Raw genomic sequence first — 24,204 nt, forward strand, 5'->3', positions numbered from 1 at the left:
AGACAGAATGGGTGGGTTTTAATGACATTATATATAAGAACTTGCAGTACACATCCGAGATATCAGTATAAGATGACACTGGTTCTCCATCTAAATGTTCCCAAAAGTATCTGATTATTTTCTCTGTTATACCTGTATCAACATCCCTTTGATTCACTGAGATTGTTTTAATGACAGATGTCTCTAACTGTTCCAGGTTTTCCTTATTTAAAGCTTTCGCACCACTTTACACTTCACCAGGCATTTTACTGCCCCCATTTCCCTCTTCCTCTGGCTCCACAATACCTTTTTGTGCCTTTCTTCTTCAGTATTTAAATTGAATCCAATTTTTGTGTGTGTATTCATACTTATGTTCTGCAGGAACATGTTCCTGAGAGAGACATCATGTGTGAAAGAATCATGCTGCAGTACCAAAATTATAAAGCACCCAGCTACGGTTCCAAAGCCGCGTATGCCTCCACATAAGGATTTAGAAATATTACCAAGTTAAAACGTAAAAAAACAAAAAAAAACCCACAACAAAAAAATCAGAAAGTGTACATAAGATCAGTCATACTGGGTGAGACCAAAGGTCCATCTAGCCCAGTATCCAGTCTTCTGACAGGGGCCAATGCCAGGTGCCCCAGAGGCAATGAACAGAACAGGTAATCATCAAGTGATCCATGACCCAATCTCAGCTTCTGGCAAACAGAGGCTAGGGACACCATCCCTGCTCATCCTGTCTAATAGCCTCCAGGAACTTATCTAGTTCTTTTTTTTAACCCTGTTATAGTCTTGGTCTCCACACCATCCTCTGGCAAAGAGTTCCACAGGTTGACTGTGCATTGTGTGAAGAAATACTTCCTTCTCTTTGTTTTATACCTGCTACCTACTGATTTCATTTGGTGACCCCTAGTTCTTGTGTTATGAGAAGGAGTAAATAACACTTCCTTATTTACTTTCTCCACACCAGTCATGATTTTATAGACCTCTACCATATCCCGCCCCCTTAGTCATCTCTTTTCCAAGCTGAAAAGTCCTCGTCTTCTTAATCAATCCTCATATGGAAGCCCTTCCATACCCCTAATCATTTTTATTGCCCTTTTCTGAACCTTTTCCAATTCCAATATATCTTTTTTGAGATGGGGCAACCAGATATTCACACAGTGTTCAAGATGTGGGCATACCATGAATTTATATAGAGAGAGTATGATATTCTCTGTCTGAATTCACCGCTACAGTTAAGTCCCAAAAAAGGGCACATATGAACAAAAATGTTAAGATGCACCAACCTACAGAAGTCAAAAACAGCTCTTTCATTCAACACCAAAGGCTTATCACCCTCTACTGAAATGTAATTGCTGTAAAAAATGTGGTAATGTCCAAAAACCTTGCTCAGAAAACCATGCATAAGAGTGTATTGTACTTATGCACCTCATCTGAATCAGTTACCACATTCAAGCATGACAATTCTTCCAGGTAATGACACACCATTAAACCACTTTAGTAATCTTTAAGGAAAGCAAAACAGCATTTTTCAAGGCAGTTTGTGCATAACCACCTGTTCCAGGCAGGTTCAGAAGGGCTTAGATTTAAAACTTTTGTCATGGAAAAGATGTAAGAGTTTGAACCAATGAATAACATATTTAGCTTATATTAAAATCATTACATTAATGAGCCAGTCTATTTTTTTAAATTAATTTACTAATGAGAAAGATATAGCAAATAAACTCAAGCCACTGGCTAGGTAAAGTATATCATAACACTTGCCAACTCACCCTTACGAGACTCGGCGCAATACACGAGCATGGTATCTTCACATGCTTGAGGCACTTTTCATGAGACATAAAGTTGCAAACTGTGGAAATAAAACATGCATGTTTCAGAAATGTGGGACTTTTTTTTTTTTTCCAAAGCAGATCAAATAGATTCAAGAACTACTTTCTAAACTGTACTAACGCCTCTGGGTTTGAGACTGAGGAAGAGGAACAGAGTTCACCCTATCCCTGTATTACCCATTTTCCTCTTCCCAGCTGTCCCACAAGCCATGTCCCCCCCCCCCCCCCACATCAACGCCACATTAGGGGTCTGCTACCCCAAGCAGCTTTAACTAAAGGGAGCTACCTACAACCAGAATCGGCCTTAGGACATGGCCCAAGTGGGCGGGCTGTGTACGGAGTGATTCTTCCCCCTACAATTCATGACAGGGAAGAGGAATATATGGTGGATAAACATGGCATCAAACCCACTGGAGCAGTGGAGAAAGAGAAGACAAAGCACAGGCTGCTTAGAGAATTGAAAATGAATTGCAATTTTTATTGCAGAAGTCATTAGTAGCACTTCCATGTAAATTTTGCTAAAATTAATAAACATATTATTAATAACTACAAAGGGCTGGAAAATTGTTTCACTATCTTGGTTTTAATGCTCAGGAAAAAACATCATAACTGCATAGGTGAAGTGTTTAGTTCAAGCAACAATATGCATCTCAACTCCTGGAGTAGGAATCTCTGGAAGGAGTTTTGTGATGGGTGACTGTTGGTCTGGGACCAAATCAGGAGTCAATATTTTAATACAAAGTTTCAGAAGTACAAAGTTTTAAGGAAAGCTCATTGAGAACTGTTTGGGGAAAAGGACACACTGTCCTGACGATGTGAGACTCTTTATAGAACGCTTATTGCTGAACATTAAAATTAATCATGATCTACTAAGAGGGATACTGTTGAATAAGAAATAAACTCCCTGCCGTTCATTATCTGTATAAAGAAAAGGAGTACTTGTGTCACCTTAGAGACTAACAAATTTATTTGAGCATAAGCTTTCGTGAGCTACAGCTCACTTCATCAGATGCATTCAGTGGAAAATACAGTGGGGAGATTTATATACATAGAGAACATGAAACAATGGGTGTTACCATACACACTGTGATGAGAGTGATCAGGTATGGTGAGCTATTCCAGCAGGAGAGCGGGGGGGGGACCTTTTGTAGTGATAATCAAGGTGGGCCATTTCCAGCAGTTGACAAGAACGTCTGAGGAACAGTGGGGGGTGGGGGGCGGAATAAACAAGGGGAAATAGTTTTACTTTGTGTAATGACCCATCCACTCCCAGTCTCTATTCAAGCCTAAGTTAATTGTATCCAGTTTGCAAATTAATTCCAAATCAGCAGTCTCTCGTTGGAGTCTGTTTTTGAAGTTTTTTTGTTGAAGAATTGCAACTTTTAGGTCTGTAATCGAGTGACCAAAGAGATTGAAGTGTTCTCCAACTGGTTTTTGAATGTTATAATTCTAGACATTTGATTTGTGTCCATTTATACTTTTACGTAGAGACTGTCCAGTTTGACCAATCTACATAGCAGAGGGGCATTGCTGGCACATATCACATTGGTAGATGTGCAGGTGAACGAGCCTCTGATAGTGTGGCTGATGTGATTAGGCTCTATGATGGTGTCCCCTTAATAGCTATGTGGACACAGTTGGCAATGGGCTTTGTTGCAAGGATAGAATCATAGAATATCAGGGTTGGAAGGGACCTCAGGAGGTCATCTAGTCCAACCCCCTGCTCAAAGCAGGACCAACCCCCAATTAAATCATCTCAGCCAGGGCTTTGTCAAGCCTGACCTTAAAAACTTCTAATGAAGGAGATTCCACCACCTCCCTAGGTAACGCATTCCAGTGCTTCACCACCCTCCTAGTGAAAAAGTTTTTCCTAATATCCAACCTAAACCTCCCCCACTGCAACTTGAGACCATTACTCCTTGTCCTGTCATCTGCTACCACTGAGAACAGTCTAGAGCCATCCTCTTTGGAACCCCCTTTCAGGTAGTTGAAAGCAGCTATCAAATCCCCCCTCGTTCTTCTCTTCTGTAGACTAAACATCCCCAGTTCCCTCAGCCTCTCCTCATAAGTCATGTGTTCCAGTCCCCTAATCATTTTTGTTGCCCTCCGCTGGACTCTCTCCAATTTTTCCACATCCTTCTTGTAGTGTGGGACACAAAACTGGACACAGTACTCCAGATGAGGCCTCACCAATGTCGAATAGAGGGGAACGATCACGTCCCTCGATCTGCTGGCAATGCCCCTACTTATACATCCCAAAATGCCATTGGCCTTCTTGGCAACAAGGGCACACTGTTGACTCATATCCAGCTTCTCGTCCACTGTAACCTCTAGGTCCTTTTCTGCAGAACTGCTGCTGAGCCATTCGGTCCCTAGTCTGTAGCGGTGCATTGGATTCTTCCGTCCTAAGTGCAGGACTCTGCACTTGTCCTTGTTGAACCTCATCAGATTTCTTTTGGCCCAATCCTCCAATTTGTCTAGGTCCCTCTGTATCCTATCCCTACCCTCCAGCGTATCTACCTCTCCTCCCAGTTTAGTGTCAGTTTAGTACCTCTCCTCCCAGTTTAGATAGGTTCCTGGGTTCGTGGTTCTGTTGTGTGGTTGCTGGTGAGTATTTGCTTCAGGTTGGGGGGCTGTCTGTAAGCAAGGACTGGCCTGTCTCCCAAGATCTGTGAGAGTGATGCGTCGTCCTTCAGGATAGGTTGTAGATCCTTGATGATGTGTTGGAGAGGTTTTAGTTGGGGGCTGAAGGTGATGGCTAGCGGTGTTCTGTTATTTTCTTTGTTGGGCCTGTAGTAGGTGACTTCTGGGTACTCTTCTGGCTCTGTCAATCTGTTTCTTCACTTCCCCAAGTGGGTATTGTAGTTGTAAGAATGCTTGATAGAGATCTTGTAGGTATTTGTCTCTGTCTGAGGGGTTGGAGCAAATGCGGTTGTATCGTACGGCTTGCCTGTAAGACAATGGATCGCGTGGTGTGGTCTGGATGAAAGCTGGAGGCATGTAGGTAGGAACAGTGGTCAGTAGCTTTCCGGTGTAGGGCGGTGTTTATGTGACCATCGCTTATTAGCAGCGTAGTGTCCAGGAAGTGGATCTCTTGTGTGGACTGGTCCAGGCTGAGGTTGATGGTAGGATGGAAATTGTTGAAATCATGGTGGAATTCCTCAAGGGCTTCTTTTCCATGGGTCCAGATGATCATGATGTCATTAATGTAGCGCAAGTAGAGTAGGGGCATTAGGGGACGAGAGCTGAGGAAGCGTTGTTTTAAGTCAGCCATAAAAATGTTGGCATACTGTGGGGCCATGCGGGTAGTGTCACTAGCTGGGATTACATAGGAATTAACGCGTCAGCCAGTTAATGATACACAGAGCTCACTGTATTCAGAATCAGACAGTGGCAGCTGGATCATGAGGATGAACATACTACTGTAAGTTTCCAGAACTTGACAAACCACACAGATGCAGACATTTCAGAGCATTGATGACTTTGAGAGACGTTAACAGCAGAACTAGGTTACTCACAATATCCGTAACTGGAACTATCTAGACAAAATGCCTTCACAGACCCCTGCTTTTGGAGTTCTCTCTCCCACCACATGGTGTCTAGTGTGGGATAAGACCCCACAACTGATAGAAATCCATTAAAATAGTCTATACAATTCACTTATGCCAATTGCCACCAAATCTATCTATCTGACTGGCAAGACGTTGGTCTGTCTTCTCATTCAATTCCTCAGCTTGCTTGAGCAAGGGCAGAACATTGCATCAAAGTCACCACCCAAAGACTAGTGAGCCGCAAGACGCTCCTGTACAGAGAGGTAGCAGCCATTCACAGAAGACAAACTGCAAAACCAACATCCCAAATCAGATACACCATTTCCAAACTACACACCAAAGCTGAATACATGATTTACTGAGCCCCACGTAGTTCCTCTACAAATTTCAGAGAGGAATTATTTACAGAGGGAAAGCAGAGAAGATAGGGGGAGGGATAGCTCAGTGGTTTGAGCATTGGTCTGCTAAACCCAGGGTTGTGAGTTCAATCCTTGAGGGGGCCATTTAGGGATCTGTGGCAAAAATTGGAGATTGGTCCTGCTTTGAGCAGGGGGTTGGACTAGATGACCTCCTGAGGTCCCTTCCAACCCTGATATTCTATGATTCTATGATAACCTAGCTCTGATAGGATAAGCCTTGAGATCTTCTAATATTTGCCGCTCTCAATTCATCTAGACAATCTACACAAAGATAGATTTCTTCTCAGCTCATCGGCAACACAAAGTGGGAAAACAGCTTACAAAAAGACTTTTAATGGAATCATTTTCACCTAAAAAATGAGTATCCAGTTGGGTAAAAGCATTGGGCAAGGAGTATCATGGAGCACAGGGGAACACACAGAGATGTTGTTAAGGAATAACTCCAACAATAGAAATCTTAGGCAAGGACAAAGTTCCATCTTAGCATTTTTTCATAATGATAAAAGGTGAGTCAGACATAAGCACCTGCAGTTTACTGATCTGGCTCAGGGGAGTACAAGCAAAAATGGCCAGTCTCAGGAACAAAAGTTAACAAGTGTAAAATTTCAGAAAGAGGATTGCTGCTTTTACTGGGAAGCAAATTAAGGAAGCCCAGAGACTGCAAGAGCTGTCACCAGAGAATCTGCGGGGAGCTGGCAGCAATCACTATGCTGAGGTCACTCAATAGTTCCATAATAAAAGATTCGTTTAACCATTTTTGTGAAGCTCTCCCATGTCCATTGTTTGCACACTGCCTTGGAATTCAGCAGGGAGAAAAGCTCTGACAGCAACAGTGCCTCTTCTTTGTCTCACGAAACTCCACTCAGGTTTAGCCAAGGCATGAACTGCTAAAAGTCACCACTTCCCTTTCCTGTCCTGTTCCTCAGGAAAATTTTGGCAGCCCACCAAAACAACAACTGACTATAAGAAAAGGAGTACTTGTGGCACCTTAGAGACTAACCAATTTATTTGAGCACAAGCTTTCGTGAGCTACAGCTCACTTCATCGGATGCATACTGCGGAAAGTATAGAAGATGTTTTTATACACACAAAGCATGAAAAAATGGGTGTTTACCACTACAAAAGGTTTTCTCTCCCCCCACCCCTCTCCCCTGCTGGTAATAGCTTATCTAAAGTGATCACTCTCCTTACAATGTGTATGATAATCAAGTTGGGCCATTTCCAGCACAAATCCAGGGTTTAACAAGAACGTCGGGGGGAGGAGGGGTAGGAAAAAACAAGGGGAAATAGGTTACCTTGCATAATGATTTAGCCACTCCCAGAGTGATCACTTTAGATAAGCTATTACCAGCAGGAGAGTGGGGTGGGGGGAGAGAAAACCTTTTGTAGTGGTAAACACCCATTTTTTCATGCTTTGTGTGTATAAAAAGATCTTCTATACTTTCCACAGTATGCATCCGATGAAGTGAGCTGTAGCTCACGAAAGCTTATGCTCAAATAAACTGGTTAGTCTCTAAGGTGCCACAAGTACTCCTTTTCTTTTTGCGAATACAGACTAACACGGTTGTTACTCTGGAACAACTGACTATGGATATCCTAAAATGTTGGGTCCAAGCTCACAACCGAGCAGCAGCACCACAGGCTGCTCTAGAACCAGGGCCAGCTCTTGGCACCAGCAAAACAAGCAGGTGCTTGGGGCGGCACATTTCTAGGGGTGGCATTCCAGCGCCAGCCATGCTGCCCCTAGAAATGTGCCCCCACTGCCCCAGCTTGCCTCCGCTCCGCCTCCACCTGCTCCCCTGAGCGCGCCGCTGACGCTCCGCTTCTCCCCCGTCCCTCCCAGGCTTGCTGTATGCTTGCAGCCTACACAGAGAGAGAAATACAAATCCGGCCATGCAGTGCCAGCTCCATGACCTAAGAAGCAGGAGTTAAACAGAAGACAAGGACGGAAGAGGTTTTGTGTTTCCATTAAAACAGCACGTGCTAGCTGGATATCTAATGCACCAAACCATTCAGTCCGGTAAAGTGAAGCATCTCAACTCCTGGAGTAGGAATCTCTGGAAGGAGTTTTGTGATGGGTGATCGTTATCTATGGGACCAAATCAGGAGTCATTATTTTGAATACAAAGTCTCAGAAGCACAAAATTTTAGGGAAAGCTCATTGAGAAACTGTTTGGGAAAAGGACACGCTGTCCTGACAATTTGAGACTATTTATAGAGATGCTTATTGTTGAACATTAAAATTGATCAGGAGCTACTACGAGGGATACAGCAGGGAGTGCAACAGCAATGTCTTATTTTTCTAAACCATTTTGAACACACAGTTTTTAATATATTAATAGATTATGTTTGGGAGGTAAATATTTTCAGTGGCGTAATCTGTTTAAACAATATTTTAACTATTACTTCAAGTTCCTAAGGGAAAAAAAGACTATGAAGTATTTGTGTTTTCTTACCTTAATTTATCAGATTTTGCCAAATTTTTCAGAAGCCTGAAACTAGACACCTACATCCCTGTTCAAGCTTCACCAAGTCACCCAATATTCAGAGATGCTGAGCACCCATAATTTCCACTGACATCACTGACAATCCGTGGGCACTTACTGCCAGTGAAAAAAACATTAGACACCCTCTCTAATCAAATCCTGAAGCACTTACATGAGAGGAAAGTGATCAGGAACAGTCAGCATGGATTCACCAAGGGAAGGTCATGCCTGACTAATCTAATCGCCTTCTATGATGAGATTACTGATTCTGTGGATGAAGGGAAAGCAGTGGATGTATTGTTTCTTGACTTTAGCAAAGCTTTTGACACGGTCTCCCACAGTATTCTTGTCAGCAAGTTAAAGAAATATGGGCTGGATGAATGTACTATAAGGTGGGTAGAAAGTTGGCTAGATTGTCGGGCTCAACGGGTAGTGATCAATGGCTCCATGTCTAGTTGGCAGCCGGTGTCAAGTGGAGTGCCCCAGGAGTCGGTCCTGGGGCCGGTTTTGTTCAATATCTTCATAAATGATCTGGAGGATGGTGTGGATTGCACTCTCAGCAAATTTGCGGATGATACTAAACTGGGAGGAGTGGTAGATACGCTGGAGGGGAGAGATAGGATACAGAGGGACCTAGACAAATTGGAGGATTGGGCCAAAAGAAACCTGATGAGGTTCAGTAAGGATAAGTGCAGGGTCTTGCACTTAGGACAGAAGAACCCAATGCACAGCTACAAACTAGGGACCGAATGGCTAGGCAGCAGTTCTGCGGAAAAGGACCTAAGGGTTACAGTGGACGAGAAGCTGGATATGAGTCAGCAGTGTGCCCTTGTTGCCAAGAAGGCCAATGGCATTTTGGGATGTATAAGTAGGGGCATAGCGAGCAGATCGAGGGACGTGATCGTTCCCCTCTATTTGACATTGGTGAGGCCTCATCTGGAGTACTGTGTCCAGTTTTGGGCCCTACACTACAAGAAGGATGTGGATAAATTGGAGAGAGTCCAGCGAAGGGCAACAAAAATGATTAGGGGTCTGGAACACATGACTTATGAGGAGAGGCTGAGGGAACTGGGATTGTTTAGTCTGCGGAAGAGAAGAATGAGGGGGGATTTGATAGCTGCTTTCAACTACCTGACAGGTGGTTCCAGAGAGGATGGTTCTAGACTATTCTCAGTGGTAGAAGAGGACAGGACAAGGAGTAATGGTCTCAAGTTGCAGTGGGGGAGGTTTAGGTTGGATATTAGGAAAAACTTTTTCACTAGGAGGGTGGTGAAACACTGGAATGCGTTACCTAGGGAGGTGGTAGAATCTCCTTCCTTGGAAGTTTTTAAGGTCAGGCTTGACAAAGCCTTGGCTGGGATGATTTGATTGGGGATTTTGATTGGGGATTGGTCCTGCTTTGAGCAGGGGGTTGGACTAGATGACCTCCTGAGGTCCCTTCCAACCCTGATATTCTATGATTCTATGATTCTAAGCACCTAAATCTATATTTAGGTGGTGTGATAGACCCAGGCCAGTTGGGTACAGCAGAGTAGCCTTATTGGGATCCACTGCTAAAGGATCCCCACCCAGCCTAAGAGGGGGATCCACAGGACTTGGAAAACCAAATAATTACAGGGGACAACTAATGAAACAACAGGGACAGGAGTGGGGTCAAAGAGTCAAACAAAGGGAACCAGACGGGGACACCGAGCAGAGAACCCCGGACAGTGTCCACTGCTCCTCGAAGGCGTCAAAGGAGTCAGTGGACGCCGCCCAGAGGAACTCTGCCCGGAGGTGTGAATGGACGGAGGATCAGAAACACGCCCCACAGTCACAGGAGACTCCATCGGCCAACCTCCTCACCCTGGTTTTATAGATGGCCACTTTAGCCAGGGCCAGGAGAAGGTTGACCAGGAGGTCCCGTGACTTAGTGGGGCCACAGATAGGGAGTCCATAGATAAGGAGGTGAGGGGAAAAGTGCAACCAAAATCATAAAAAAAGGTTTATGACGAGCCGGAATAGGGACTTCAGCCTGGCACACTCCAGGTATACGTGCACCAGGGTTTCCCTCACACCGCAAAAGGGGCAGGTGTCTGGGATGGGGTGAACAGCGCCAAGTACACGCCCGTGCTCACGGCCCTGTGAAGGAGCCGCCAACTGATATCCCCGGTGGGCCTTGGGACCAGGGTGGAATATAGGCTGGCCCACCGGGGCTCCTCACCCTCTAGAGGTAGCAGGAGGTCCCGCCAGTTTGCGTTGGGGTGGGACGCAAGGGTGAGGACGTGATGGGTGTGGCACACGAGCATGTATAGATGTTTCCTTGGCATGGGCTGGAAACGGATCAGCTGCAGCTCGTGTAGCCAGCTTACGGTGAAGAGGCAGGGGGGTCAGTCAGGTCCACGGGGCAGGGGCCCGATGAAAAGGTCCAGACGGCCTGGGGTGGAGGGTGGGCGGGGCACGCCCTCTCGCAGGACCCGGTCAAGGTAAACCCGAGCAGCGGGCGGCAAACTGGCCCTCACCTCCTGAAGTACGCACCGGGGAGTACGAGGTCTGGAGAGCCCCATGCGCTGAGCGAGCATCAGGGGATCCAGCCAGTCTCCCCAGTCGTAGTCCAGGAGGTCTCCAACTCTGGTGACTTCTGCCAGGACCAACCTCGAGTGCACCGAGGGGGACTCCACCATCTGCACACAGAGCTGGGGGTTGTGTAGCAGGGGCTCCCCGAGGGGATCTGCCCCCACGGACCTGGTCGCTGTGAACAGTTTCCAGGTCCGGAGGAAGTCCTGGTAGAAGACCAGCAGCCCAGAGAGGTCTTGCAGAAGACCTCTTGGATGGAGATAAAGGAGCTGCCTTTCATATCGGAGCCCTCAGAAGCGGTGCAGGAAGGCGTGCGCCAGTACGCTCCACGCCAGACTACCTGCACCTAAAGGAGCCTCTACAGAGCCTGGAGGTGGAAGACGTGGACCTGAGTGTGGAGACACTTCAGGCCCTGCCCTCCCTCCTCCAGGGGTAGATGGAGAACCCCTGCAGAGACCCAGTGCAGTCCTGACCAGAAGAACTCCAGAATCGATGTCCGGAGGTTGGCCAGGAAACCCGGGGCTGGGACCAGGGTGTTGAGCAGGTACCAGAGCATGGACAGGACTAGTTGATTAAGCACCAGTGCCCTCCCTCGCAGGGAGAGGCACCGGAGTAGTCCTGTCCATTTCCGGAGCCGCTCTATCACCCTGCCCTCTAAACCATGCCAGTTCTCCGGCGGAGACGGATGCGTGGCAGAAAGGTAAACGCCGAGATAGAGCAGGGGACCCGCACTCCACCGGATGGCCTGAAGCGCGGGTGGAAGGGAGCTCGCCTACCACCGGTCCCCTTCCACCAGGCCAGAGCTCTTGACCCAGTTGACCCGGGCGGAGGAGGCTGCCAAATAGATGGCCTGGCAAGCCTCCACCTGCACCAAGTCACCCAAGTCCTGGACCACGAGGAGCACGTCGTTGGCGTATGCCGACAGGACCAGCTGCAGCTCCAGCTCCCGCAGCACCAACCCCGTCAACCTCCTACGGAGGAGACAGAAAAAGGGATCGATCGCCAGAGCGTACAGCTGGCCCGAGAGGGACCACCCCTGTCGTACTCCTTGCCCGAAGCTGACTGGTTCGGTCAGGGTCCAGTTGAGCCTGACCCCACACACTGCGGAGGCGTACAGCACCTGGAGAAAACCCACAAACTGGGGTCCCAAGCCCAACGCTCACAGAGTGCTCAGGAGATACCCATGGTCCACACTGTCAAACGCCTTCTCCTGATCCAGGGACAGGAGGGCGAATGACAGACCGTCCCTACACCTGAGTTCCACAAGGTCCAAGACCAGATACAGGTTGTCGAACATGGTGCGGCCAGGGACGGTGTAGGTCTGGTCTAGGTGGACCATGTCCACCAGCATGGACCCTAGCCGCAGTGAGATGGCTTTCGCTACAACTTTGTAGTCTGTGCTGAGGAGTGAGACGAGACGCCAATTTCGTAAATCGCGGAGGTCCCCCTTCTACGCCAATAAGGCGAGCATGGCTTGTCTGCACAAAAGAGAGAGTACTCCACTCTACAAAGACTCGGCCCAGACGGTGACTAGGTCTGTGCCAAGGACGTCCCAGAACATGCGGTAGAACTCCACGGTCAGCCCGTCCATGCCCGGAGATTTATTGGTGGGCATGCGGCGGAGGGCTTCCGAGAACTTGGCCAGAGTGAGAGGCAGCTCTAGCCGGTCTCGGTCGCCCACGCTGACCATCGGGAGTTCATCCCGGAGCACTCTGCAAGCGTTAGGATCGGTCGGATCCGGGGAGAAAAGGCCTGCGTAGAAGGCCCTGGCCCTCCCGCACATCTCCACCAGATCCGTGAGGGGCGTGCCGTCCTCTGCGAGGAGGCAGGTGACGTGCTTCTTGGCCCCCCTCTTTTTCTCCAGGGCATAGAAGAAGCTGGAGCCGTGATCCATCTCCCGAAGGAGGCGGATGCGGGATCGAACAAAAGCACCCCGGGCCCGATGGTCCTCGAGGGCCCGGAGCTCCTCCCGCTTCTCCCGGCACGCCCCACAGAGGGATGGATCCTCGGGGCTGGCGGCCAGACGCCTCTCCAGCTCTAAGACCTCCCGTTCCAACTGCCCTATCGCCGCATCCCTCCGTCGGCTGGCACTCCGTGTGTAGTCACGGCAGAAGAGCCGGCCACGCACCTTCCCTAGGTCCCACCACCGCCGCGCCGAGGGAAAGGCACACCGCTGTCCTCGCCAGGCCAACCAGAACTCCCGGAAGGACGCCACAAAGCCCACGTCCTCCAACAAGCTGTTATTAAAATGCCAATAGGCCGGCCCCGGCCTCTCTGCACAGAGAGAGACCATCACGGTGGCCAGATGATGATCGGAGAATGGGGCCGGCCGGATGCTGGAGGAGTGGGCCTGTGAAACATGGAAACGTGGTAAATAGATGCGGTAGTAGCTAGTAGCTAGTACTAGTAGCACCGGGAGTAGTGCAACCGACGGGCCTCCACCCGGACAAAGGTGAACGTCGAGACGTCGTCCGGGTGGTGGTCGCGCCAAACGTCCACCAGGGAGTGATGGTCGACTATTTCCCGGAGGACGCCCGCGGCGGCCGGGCACTGCTCGGTCCCCGAGCGGTCCCGCTCCTCGAGGGTCGTATTAAAGTCCCCGCCCAGGACCAGGCACTCGTGAGGATCCAAAGTGCCGAGGAAGGCGGACGCCTGCTGAAAGAAACGTAGCCGCTCCGGGCCCGATGTCGGGGCATAGACATTGACAAGATTGACCACGAGCCCCTACAAACGGACCCGGAGGTGCAGCAGGCGGCCCGGCACAGCCTCGGCGACCCCCAGCACCTCGGGCCGTAGGTCGGGGGAGAACAGGGTCGCCACTCCAGCCGTACGAACTGTGAGATGGGTAAAGTAGACCCTGTCCCCCCATTCCAGCCGCCAGCTAGCTTCGGCGGCCGGATCCGTATGGGTCTCCTGCAGGAAAATCACAGGAGTACCCCCCCTCCCGAAGGAAGGAGAGCAACCTGGCACCTGCGGAAACCCATCCTACAGCCCCGGGTGTTTAACGTGATGATGGTAAGAGATGCCATGAGGAGGGCTGGGGGGGATCCTCGCCGGCAGGGACGCTCGCGGTTCCCAACGGGCCGCGCAACAATCCGTGACCTACCCCGTAGGTAATTAGGGAGTCACGGAAGAGGTGGACCCGCTGTAAGTCGTGGCGTCCTGCTTCCCGGTCCTTTTACCCTCCCCCATAAGGGCCCTCGCAGCCCGGAGGATGAGATGGAAATCCCCCCATCGCTGAATGGCGAGCTGCACCTTATTACGGGAGCCCCGGACGTCCTCAAGGAACTCCAGCAGCTCCTCCCGCAGCGTATGGGGGGCCGGGGCCACTAGCCCCCGGCTGTCCTCCGGAGGGACTAGTGACACAGCCCCGTGGCCCACCGAAATGGGCAGGCAAGGGGCAGACCCCCGACATGGCGCCCAATGGGCTGGCACCACGCAGCCGCCCTCAAACCCTGGCTCGATTGGGGGCGGCGGAGGGAAGGTAGCAGCCCCTAGTGAGTCGGGACTGGGGAATACAGAAGCCGCTCCATGGGGGCTATCCTTTAGGAGCGAGGAGATGACGGCCCCAGGGGCAGCAGTGACAGCACGGAAGGTGGGGGGGGACAGGGGCGGGGTTGACATCAGGGGCAGGGCAGGGATCCAGAGTAAGGGCAAGGCAGGGGTTGGGTGCAGAGCCAGGGAGAGGGGCAAAGGTAGGATCCTGGGCCCCAGGAGCCAAGCCGTTGGAAAATGGCTCCTCTCGATCAGGCTCTGGGAGGTGGGGGTGGGGCAGGGGGCCCTCCATGATGCTGGGCTCTGGCACCACGGCCGGCATAGTAGCCACAGCACCGTCAGTGGGGTCCCCGCCCGGGAAGGAGGTCAGTCGCCCCATGCGCTCGATGGGCAACCCATGTGGCTCGGGTCCCAGCCGCAGTGCACCAGCGGTCGCCTCGGTGGGCTCGGCGGCTAACCGCAGGGTGCCACCCACGGCCGGGCAGATGGAGGAGCCCTGGGAACCTTCGGAGGCGGGAGCAAAGGTAGCTGTTAGGGGAAGGGGACATGGGGAAGGTGGGGCTGGGGTGAGGTCGCTCAGATCGAGGCCCGCTAGCAGTGGGTCGTCCTCCCGCTGGGTGACTGGGGTCAGACCCAGGGCCTCGATCTCCTCATATATGGAGGGGAGCTCTCCTTCCGCCACCCCGGAGGTCTCCCCGCCAGTGCCCGAAGCGACACTCTCCCCGAGGCTCACGGTGGTTGCGGATGGTAATGGGGCAGGTGGGGCTCCATCGGGGTCCTTCAAGGAAAGGGACTCTAAGGGAGGGACGGCACTGCCCTCCCGTGCTGCCACGTTTTCCCCAGCCAGCAGCAGGGATGGTGTGCACCCGCGGGCAAGACAGAGGGCTCGGCATCGGCCCCCCCCTCTGGTCTTCTGGGGGGCTTCCACATCGGTAGAAAGGGGTGGAGCTCAAGCCTTCCGTTTGCCCCGCTTCCCCTGGACTAGGGCCCAGCCCTCCATGGCATCATCGGGGGGCTGGCTAACAGGGGTCGGGTCAGGGGGCAAGAACGGTGGCTCAGGGACCGTGGGAGGCAGCGGCGGGGCGGAATAAGGGAGGGAAGAGTCCCCCTGGGGCGGGCCCTCTCCCATGCTTGGCGGTATCCCTGCCGCACCCTCCTCTAGGGGCCCCGCCGAATTGCAGGCAGCAGAGGCGGGGCTCTCCCGCACGTCTAGGCGTGCTGGGGGGAGCGCCCCTTGGGCCCGAGCGGGAGCAGGGATGGACTGAGTGGGAGGAGGGGCGACTTCGGGCGCCAGGCAGCCAGGGGCGCCGGTGATGACGGGGCCAGCGCCCTGCCGGGGCTCGGGGGTCCCGGATGCCTCTCCTTGCCGGGCCAAGGGGCAGTCCGTCCAGATGTGCCCCATCGCCCGGCAGAGGTAGCACCGGGCCTCCCCCGTGAAATAATGCACCCGGTAGTGGGCCCCGTGGTAGGGGATCAAAAAGGACCCCTCAAGCGCCTCTCCGTCGCGCGCCGCCGGCGGCAGTTGCAGCTGCACTTGCTGGTGGAACGAGAGGACGTGACGGAGGGTGGGGTCCTTGCAGCCCAAGGAGAGAGGGCTCAAAACAGAGATGGGCTTCCCCAGGGTAAAGAGGGCAGGTAACAGGGCGGCACTGGGAAGGAAGGGACGGACGGAAGTCAGGACCAGGCAGACGCCCAGGTCGTCCAGCGGCTCGAGGGGGACGAACACGCCCCCCACCGCCAGGCCCTTCTCCACCGCCTCCTGGGCGGCGGCCTCCGATGCCAGGAAGAAGACCACCTTCCCGTACATTTTGGAGGCCGCCACAATGGCCGTGGGCCCCACCGCCCTCGCCAACGCCTGCATGTAGGTCTCCACATGGGGCGAGGTGGGCACCAGGAGGCAACGGACGCCGTGCTTCCTGGTCATGGTGGGAAAGGGGCCCCGGCCGCTATAGCTGGTCGCGGAGGCAGCGGGCGGGAGAGATGACGTAACAGTAGGCGGGGGGGCTGCCGCCACCTGGGCGTATGCCCTGGGGGCCAGGGGAGGGACACCCGCAGAGCTGGTGGAAGGAGCAGCAGGATGGGAGGCCGCAGCCAGTGGCGGGGCCGCGGCAGTGAGGGCAGTCCCTGCCATGGAGGGCCTGGACTTTTTGGCAGGGCCCTTCCCCTTTTCCTACGCTGGCCCTTCCCGCCGGCTGGGGGGGCTCCCCCAGAATCTAAGGGGGGGAGGAATGTGGCAGCAACAGAGGTCACCCCGGTGCCCGCCGCTTCTGGCGCCCCGGCGGGGGCGGTGACAGATGGTTTGGAAGCGGCGGCTGAGGTAGAGGCTTGGGGGGGTGACGGAGGGGCAGGCGGGGGAGGGGTAACTAGGGCTGCTGGAGGGGCCCCACCCGTCATATCCCCCGCCATAATGAGTGGGGAGGGAGGGAAGGACTCCAGAAAGAGGAAGGGAAAGGGGAGGCAGGTCAACCACTCCTCCCCGCTAGGCTGCAGGTAGGGGAGGAGGGCACCAAAGGGGATGGGCTGGACGGGGGGGTTTCGAGGGCTTGTGGGGGACAGTTACCGACTCAGGGTAGAAAACCAGCTCCTCTAGCTGCACTAGGGGAGGGGGGTTGTAATAACATTCGGGGAGTGCAGTGAGATCGGGGCAAACTCAAACAGGGGAAGGGCACAAGCGCATGGGAGGGGGCATGGGCGCACTGAATAAGGGGTCAATCAGGGCAGGGGTATCACATGGGGAGGGGGGGAGCCAGGCTGGAGGCAGGACAGGGAACCTAGGGGCTGACTTCAGAGGCAAGGGCGGGGCAAACAAGCAAAGGCTGTAGAGGGAGAAGGGCGGGGTAGGCAAACAAACTGAAGCCAGCAAGGTGCTGGTGTAAAGGGGAGGGCAAAAGGGCTGCAAGGGGAAAAATGGGCAGGGAGCCAGGGACAAAGCTGGGGGGTGCTGAAGGGGGGCAGTCCAGGATGGGGCGGGGGGCACGTGCGCCCACGTGCGCTTGCGAAAGAGTCAGCGCGGGCTGGCTGCTGCTGCAGGCCCAAAAGGTGGTGAAAGGGGGCAGCAGGCCGAGCAAGCAGCGGAGTCCCAGAAGCAGGAGCTTGAGGCAGCTGGTAAATGTCCACTGGGGGTGGTGGAGGGGGCAGCGCCGACGGTGGGGGGGGGGACACTGATGGACTAGGGGGCAGGCTCCACACCACACCCCCTGTGTCCCCTCAAACACAGTCAAAACCCCCACCACAAGAGCACAGTCCGAAAGTTACTCAGCTTTCAAGCCCCCTCCACAGTGGTCTACAGAGTCCTTGTGTGCTCCCCCAGCAGCAGATGGCCTCATCCCCTCCTCCTTCGGGGTCCCGCAGCTCCCAGGCAGCAGCAAAGGCAGCAGCAGCAACTCCAGGCAGCAGCCGGTGGCCAGGCAGGCAGAGAGGACCCCTCACAGGTGGTGGTGATGGTGGTGGTGGTATCCACAGCAGCGGTAGCGGCAACGGCTGGGGTAGGGGTCCCTCACTCCTCCCTTCTGGGGAGCGGGCCAGCAGCCCCTCCCCACCAAGGGGCTGCAGTTGGAACAATAGCAACAGCACCCAAGGGTGGGGGGGGGGGGGGAGTCCAGCAGCTAGCCAGCAACCAGGTAGGGGAGAAAGGGGGTGGGTGGTGTCCGGCCTGGCCAGGGGAGCAGCTGGAGCAGGGGCAGTGGCGACAGCAGCAAGGGCTCAAGGCCCAGCAGCAGGAGCAGCAGTCTCCCTCCTCCCTCCAGGCCAGTCAGGTTCAGCAGAGGAGCCTAAGGTGAGTCTACTGGCCACTGGATGAACAAGTTTCTGTTCCCTGACTGACCAGAGCAGGGGCTGCTCCAGGCTAATGAGAACACCTGATTCCAATTAACCTGCAAAGAGTCAGGTGAGGCCATTAAGCTAATGTGACCACCTGACTCTAATTAAGGCCCCTCTGATAATATAAAAAGGGCTCACTCCAGTCAGGCAGAGAGGAGTAGAAGTGCAGCTGAAGGGCTGGTTAATGAAGACATCCTCAAATCATTGGTAAGGGAGCCCTAAGGTTAGGGTGAAGAAGGGAGAAGCAGGAGAGCTGTGGGGAAGTGGCCCAGGGAAATGTAGCAACTCTGGCAGTGAAAGGTTGGCTGCCAACAGCTGCTACCATTAGGGTCCCTGGGCTGGAACCCAGAGTAGAGGGCAGGCCCGGGTTCCCCCCAACCCACCACTATAGAAACACCTCCTGGGAGGGGAAAACAGGCCCCTGTCAGGATAGGAGGCTAAACTGTTTTGGCATGAGGCCGTAGGAGCAACGGAGACTGTGGGAATTCTCTCACCAACCTCCATTGCTGGCTTATGATGAAAAGGGCTCAGTAGACTGTATCCCTGACCCGAGAGAGAGAGAGGGGCTGCGTGGAGGGTTGTAGTGAGCCTCTGAAGCTAGCATAAACCCCCTGGAAGCGCGGGACCCATGGGGACAAGGTCGGAGCTCTGCCACAGTGGGTAATAGCAACCATGTTTGAAAATTTGGGCTATTTTCTGTAAGTACCAACATAACTCAGGCATTTCACAGGATGACAAAGGAACATGTGGCTATCAGAAGCTAAAAAGAAAAGGAGTACTTGTGGCACCTTTAGAAACTAACAAATTTATTAGAGCATAAGCTTTCATGAGCTACAGCTCACTTCATTGGATGCATATCAGAAGCTGGGGCACTTATGGTTTGTAACTGACCCGACCCCCCACCACCACCACCCGGTCCACCCTTTTGTCTCATACTGGGCACCATTCCAACACAGGGACAGGGCCTGACATGTGGTAAAGGTACGGGGCGTGAGAGGGAAGGAGAAACTGAGGGAGTAGCCATGTATCTACAGTATCAGTGGCTTGTCAGAACTACTCTGTTTGCCAAGAAACCAACTGTACTCTGTGTTTGCCCTTGAGTCAGGAAGGAGGGAGATGCCAGTGGGAACTGTTGTGTGTTATTGCAGAGTTGTGGTAAGCATTCTAGTGAAACAAACTATTTATAAGTTCGACTGTGCCACACTTGCTCACATCCTATCGCATTTCCTCCCAGCCCTGAAGGCAGAGTTCAAGGCTGGTTCCAAAAAGGAAACCTAGCCAGGCAGAGCACAGAGACCCATCCTACATGATGCAAGCAGTGTATCTGATTCACATGCAAATAGAAGGCAGAGTCAGAGCCACTTATGATACCAAGAAATAAAGCAAACCCCTTCTCTCACCTATGCCCCATAACGCGCTTTGGCAACCAAAGACTTTAATACTAAGATTAAGCTCTTTGGCAAAGAGACTGTTTCTACCTCTCCATTTGAAAGCAGCTAGCACAATGAGGCCTCAACCAGGACTACTGCCTCTGGCTGTTACAACATTAACAACTAATCATAAATTGTGATTTCTACAGAAACATGCAGAAATTCCTTTGTCCCCTACCTGAGCTATTCCACACAATTCCATTTCTTTTTTTGTTTATCTTTTCTGAGCTCTTCTTGCATTTGCCAATCACCCAGAACAACTGCTCTCTACGTATTCGGCAGGAGCAGGCTCAGTGAAAGGCAGCCGAAGAGCTAAGACATCAATGGGTTTATTTTCTAATTCAAACATGATTAATTTATGACATGGAGCCAATGCACTATGGCCCAACTCCTGTACCATTTATTTTGCCACTGATTTCAGTGGAAGCTGGAGTGGGCTTTATGGGCTTGATCTAACTCCCGCTGGAGTAAATGGAAGTACTCTCATGCACTTCAAAATGGGTTTTGAATCAGATCCTCTGGTCCCAATTCAGGGAAGCTCAAGTGGGTTTAAGCACATGCTCAAGTGCTTTCTTGAATCCTGGCCAACCATTGATGTGATCATCACAAGTTCTATACACTCCTCTGAAGCACCGGAGACAGGATTCTGGGCTAGATGGACCATTGGTCTGACCCAGTATGGCCATTCTTAGATTCACCATCTTGGATGACACAGCAGGGACTGAACTGGGACCCTCCAGACGAAAAGTATGAGCTGCTACGGCTTGAACTAAAGAGAAAAGCCTCTGAAATGGGTGACTGTACAGCATATACTTTATGGACTGGCACACAGGGGGAGCTGTAACACACTCACCAGTGGGTTACATGAACTCATTAGAAATAGCCATTTCAGCGCTTGTCACAGAGTCGGCACCAAAGAAACTCAATCTCCAGCATGAAGTGATTACAGTAGAACCCACTAATTTTCACGAATAACTGGGCCACCTGTTGTGAATGATTGGATTTTGTGTTTTAGCAAGCAGCATACCCCTCATTGACTTCTGCTTTGCTCATCTGCATACCCCATAAATTTCACTAGGGGGAAAAAAAACCCCACAGGTCTCTCCCAACCACTTTTCAAAAATGATAGAATGACAGATTAACAAAGGGAATTCTGGGATACCCTATCCTTGCTTTTACTATTAATTTGCAAAATTCAGTCACTAACAGCTCCCCAGTCATTAATGCAAATAGTAAGGTTCTTCTGTAAATGAGCAAAGAATTGAAGTATAATGCATCACAGAATGTACTTTGTTCATTTATTCTGGCAATTGCAGATTTGTTTTATTTATACCAATATACTAACGCATGTTCTGTAAAATATCTTGTAAAAGTCAAGGACTGCTTTCTGAGGCAAAGACTTCTTACAAGTCTATTAGTGCCTAGCCCACAATATGAAACCTCTCTACCATTCTAATATCAAACATGCAAAGGTGGGAAGACCTGCAATGTTTATCTGGATCGTAACATCAAAGGATTAGCAAAGTCCTGCAGCACAGCGTATTTCTAGCATACAAGTTAAACATTAAAGGTCTTTTTCAAGTCTGATGGCATATGAAAGCACCAAGGGCCTCACTCTCAGTTGTCCCGCACAATACGCAGACATTTATGGCAGTGAAAGTGGATTTAATATACCACCAAAATCAGAATGGCAGCATTTTCACCCACTTTCACTGGCATCAATAACTACAGAAGGTGCAGAGCAACACAGAATCAAGCCCTATGGTTTTACTCTGGTTTTTCACATATGATCACCAGAGAAATTGTCAAAAAATGAACCCTTATATAGTATCTTTGGATCCATTTTGCTTAAATTACAGGGTCAACAAAAACAACATAAGGAAAAGGCTAAATTTCAGGTTACCATGTTCATATGGCCATCATTTACAGCCCCAAGCTAAAACCTCTCCAGCACATTAGCAACAATCTACAACCTATCCTGGAAAATGATCCCTCACTCTCACAGACCTTGGGAGGCAGGCCAGTCCTCGCTTATGGACAGCCCCCCAACCTGAAGCAAATACTCACCAGCAACTACACACCACAGAAACACTAACTCAGGAACCAATCCCTGTAGCAAACCTCGTTGCCTACTCTGTCCCCATATCTACTCTAGCGACACAATCAGAGGACCCAGCCACACCATCAGAGGCTCATTCACCTCCATGTCTACTAATGTGATATACGCCATCATGTGCCAGCAATGCCCCTCTGCCATGTACATTGGCCAAACCGGACAGTCCCTACATAAAAATATAAATGGACACAAATCGGACATCAGGAATGGTAACATACAAAGCCAGTGGGAGAACACTTCAATCTCCCTTGACATTTTATAACAGATTTAAAAGTAGCCATCCTTCAACAAAATCCTTCAAAAACAGACTTCAAAGAGAAACTGCAGAGCTACAATTCATTTGCAAATTTAACACCATTAAATTTGGGCTTGAACAGGGACTGGGAATGGCTGGCTCACTACAAAAGCAGCTTTGCCTCTCCTGGAATTGACACCTCCTCATCAATTATTGGGAGTGGACCACATCCACCCTGATCAAATTGGCCCTGTCAACACTGGTTCTCCACTTGTAAGGTAACTCCCTTCTCTTCATGTGTCATTATATAACGCCTGCATCTGTAATTTTCACTCCATGCATCTGAAGAAGTGGGTTTTTTACCCACAAAAGCTTATGCCCAAATAAATCTGTTAGTCTTCAAGGTTCCTTGTTGTTTTCACGTTCATATGACAATGCACCCTAGTGTTGGTGAGCAGGGGGCATGTTCCTGCCATATCCTCTCCCAAAGTCACATAACCCAACAAACCAATGACAACTGCAAATGGAATAGACCAATAAAATACATTACACTCAAACTTGTGATCGCAAAACAGAAGATAATCTTGAATGTTATTTTTGATTCAATGACTGCCTAAAAATGTTCTAGGTACCATCTAAACATAAAACAACCCCATCCACTGTCCCAAGGAACTTGCATTCTCAGTAAGCCAATTTATAGCGAACATTTATAGATGAAGGGACAGGGTTATTTATTGTATTTTAAGAAATTTAATCCAGATTTAAATCTCTTTTTTGATGCTTGCCTCCACACTTAACCACTGCCTGTTTTGTTTTGTTTTTTGGTCTCCTTCATAAATCTAGCTTGCTGTGAAATGTAACACTATGCTCACATATATTTTAATAGGTTTTAATCTAACCTTCACCTTTTCTATGTAATCTATTCTAATCCTTTACTGTTTATATTTAACCGTTGCATATTCCTACTGTATATGTAAATTTTAAGCTTTAGCTTTGTTTTCACTTTAACCCTATTCAAATCATTTTAACCTTTAAAAGCCCATTTCCTATTGCAACATGTTCATAAATCCACAAGCTTCCATATAAGGCAGCCCTCATTTATTCATCGTATGGCAATCTTCTGCCCACCCTCCTGGCAGGAATCAGCAATAAATGCAGTCCTGTTTGCTTCTGAACACCATCTGCTCTGGTCAAGCCCTTCCTTTTCCATCTGCACAAACCCCATCAACTACAGAGAACAGTTTACTGAAACAAAATGTGCTAATGGCCAGAGGGTAGGAGCAGGCTCCTGAAGCAAAGGAAATATGCCTTTTATAGGGTGAGCCCAGCAGATGTAGGACAAAAGGAAGCTCCCGACGTACAGTGACTATAGGACACGTTGGGAAGGCAGGGAGAAGAGGCAGCGTTCCCTGAAGTCTGGGTCCAGGAGAGGGGCAAAGAGATAAAGCATGGAATACAACTTTAAGAGGAATAATGCATAAATGCTTAACATTTGCATCACTGCGATTGTTTTGGACGTATTCTGGACACGTGCTAAGGCCCCAGTCCTGTCCTGTCATTTGTACGGGTGCAGCACCTGGATGACAATGCAGGACTGGGGCGTTTGCTTCTAAAAAGCAGATGTATGCAAGTGTCCATGCGCTTCAGTTTTAGCGGCAGGAATTCATTTTTAAGTGCATCAACAAGGCCTTAAATCCATTACAGTAGGTCATCAAATCTGAGAGCAAGTTAACAAAAAAATACAGAACTTCACAAGAAGTCACAATCACTATATGAATCTGTTTCAACATATTCTGCTACAGCATAATGAAATTTAAGAAATTCACCTACAACATCACATAGTATAGTATATAGCATTAGCGTATACTAAAATATTATAAACTTTAAAAGCAAACATAAAATAATCTACAGATGAAGGGCCAGATGCTCAGACTGTATAAACCAGCATACCTCCATTAACTTCAGCGACTGGGTGGCCAACTTTCTAATCGCACAAAACTGAACACCCGAGCCCCTGCCTTCACCAAGACCCCGCCCCTGCCCCACCCCTTCTCCAAGGCCCCGCCCCTGCTCACTCCATCCCCTCTCTGTCCGTCACTCCCTCTCCCCCACCCTCACTCACTTTCACCAGGCTGGGGCAGAGGGTTGGGGTGTGGGAGGGGGTGTGGGCTCCAGGGTGAGGCCAGAAATGAGGGGTTCAGGGTGCAGGAGGGAACTCTGGGCTGGGGCCAAGGGTTTGGGGTGCCAGAGGTGGTGCAGGCTCTGGGGTGGGGCCAGGGA

At 50.7% G+C, this 24,204-nt stretch overlaps 1 protein-coding gene across 3 annotated transcripts in view; it reads right to left on the reverse strand.

The window, feature by feature from the left end:
• Positions 1 to 24,204, reverse strand: part of DGKQ (diacylglycerol kinase theta) — a 173,503-nt gene that overhangs the window by 125,388 nt on the left and 23,911 nt on the right. For all 3 annotated transcript variants that reach the window (XM_074953594.1, XM_074953597.1, XM_074953595.1), the window contains exon 2: positions 1,758 to 1,837. In XM_074953594.1, coding sequence (XP_074809695.1) covers positions 1,758 to 1,837 — 80 coding nt within the window. The remainder of the gene's footprint in view (positions 1 to 1,757; positions 1,838 to 24,204) is intronic.

The sequence above is a fragment of the Natator depressus genome, chromosome 5 (genome assembly GCF_965152275.1).
Source record: "Natator depressus isolate rNatDep1 chromosome 5, rNatDep2.hap1, whole genome shotgun sequence".
Taxonomy (NCBI): domain Eukaryota; kingdom Metazoa; phylum Chordata; order Testudines; family Cheloniidae; genus Natator; species Natator depressus.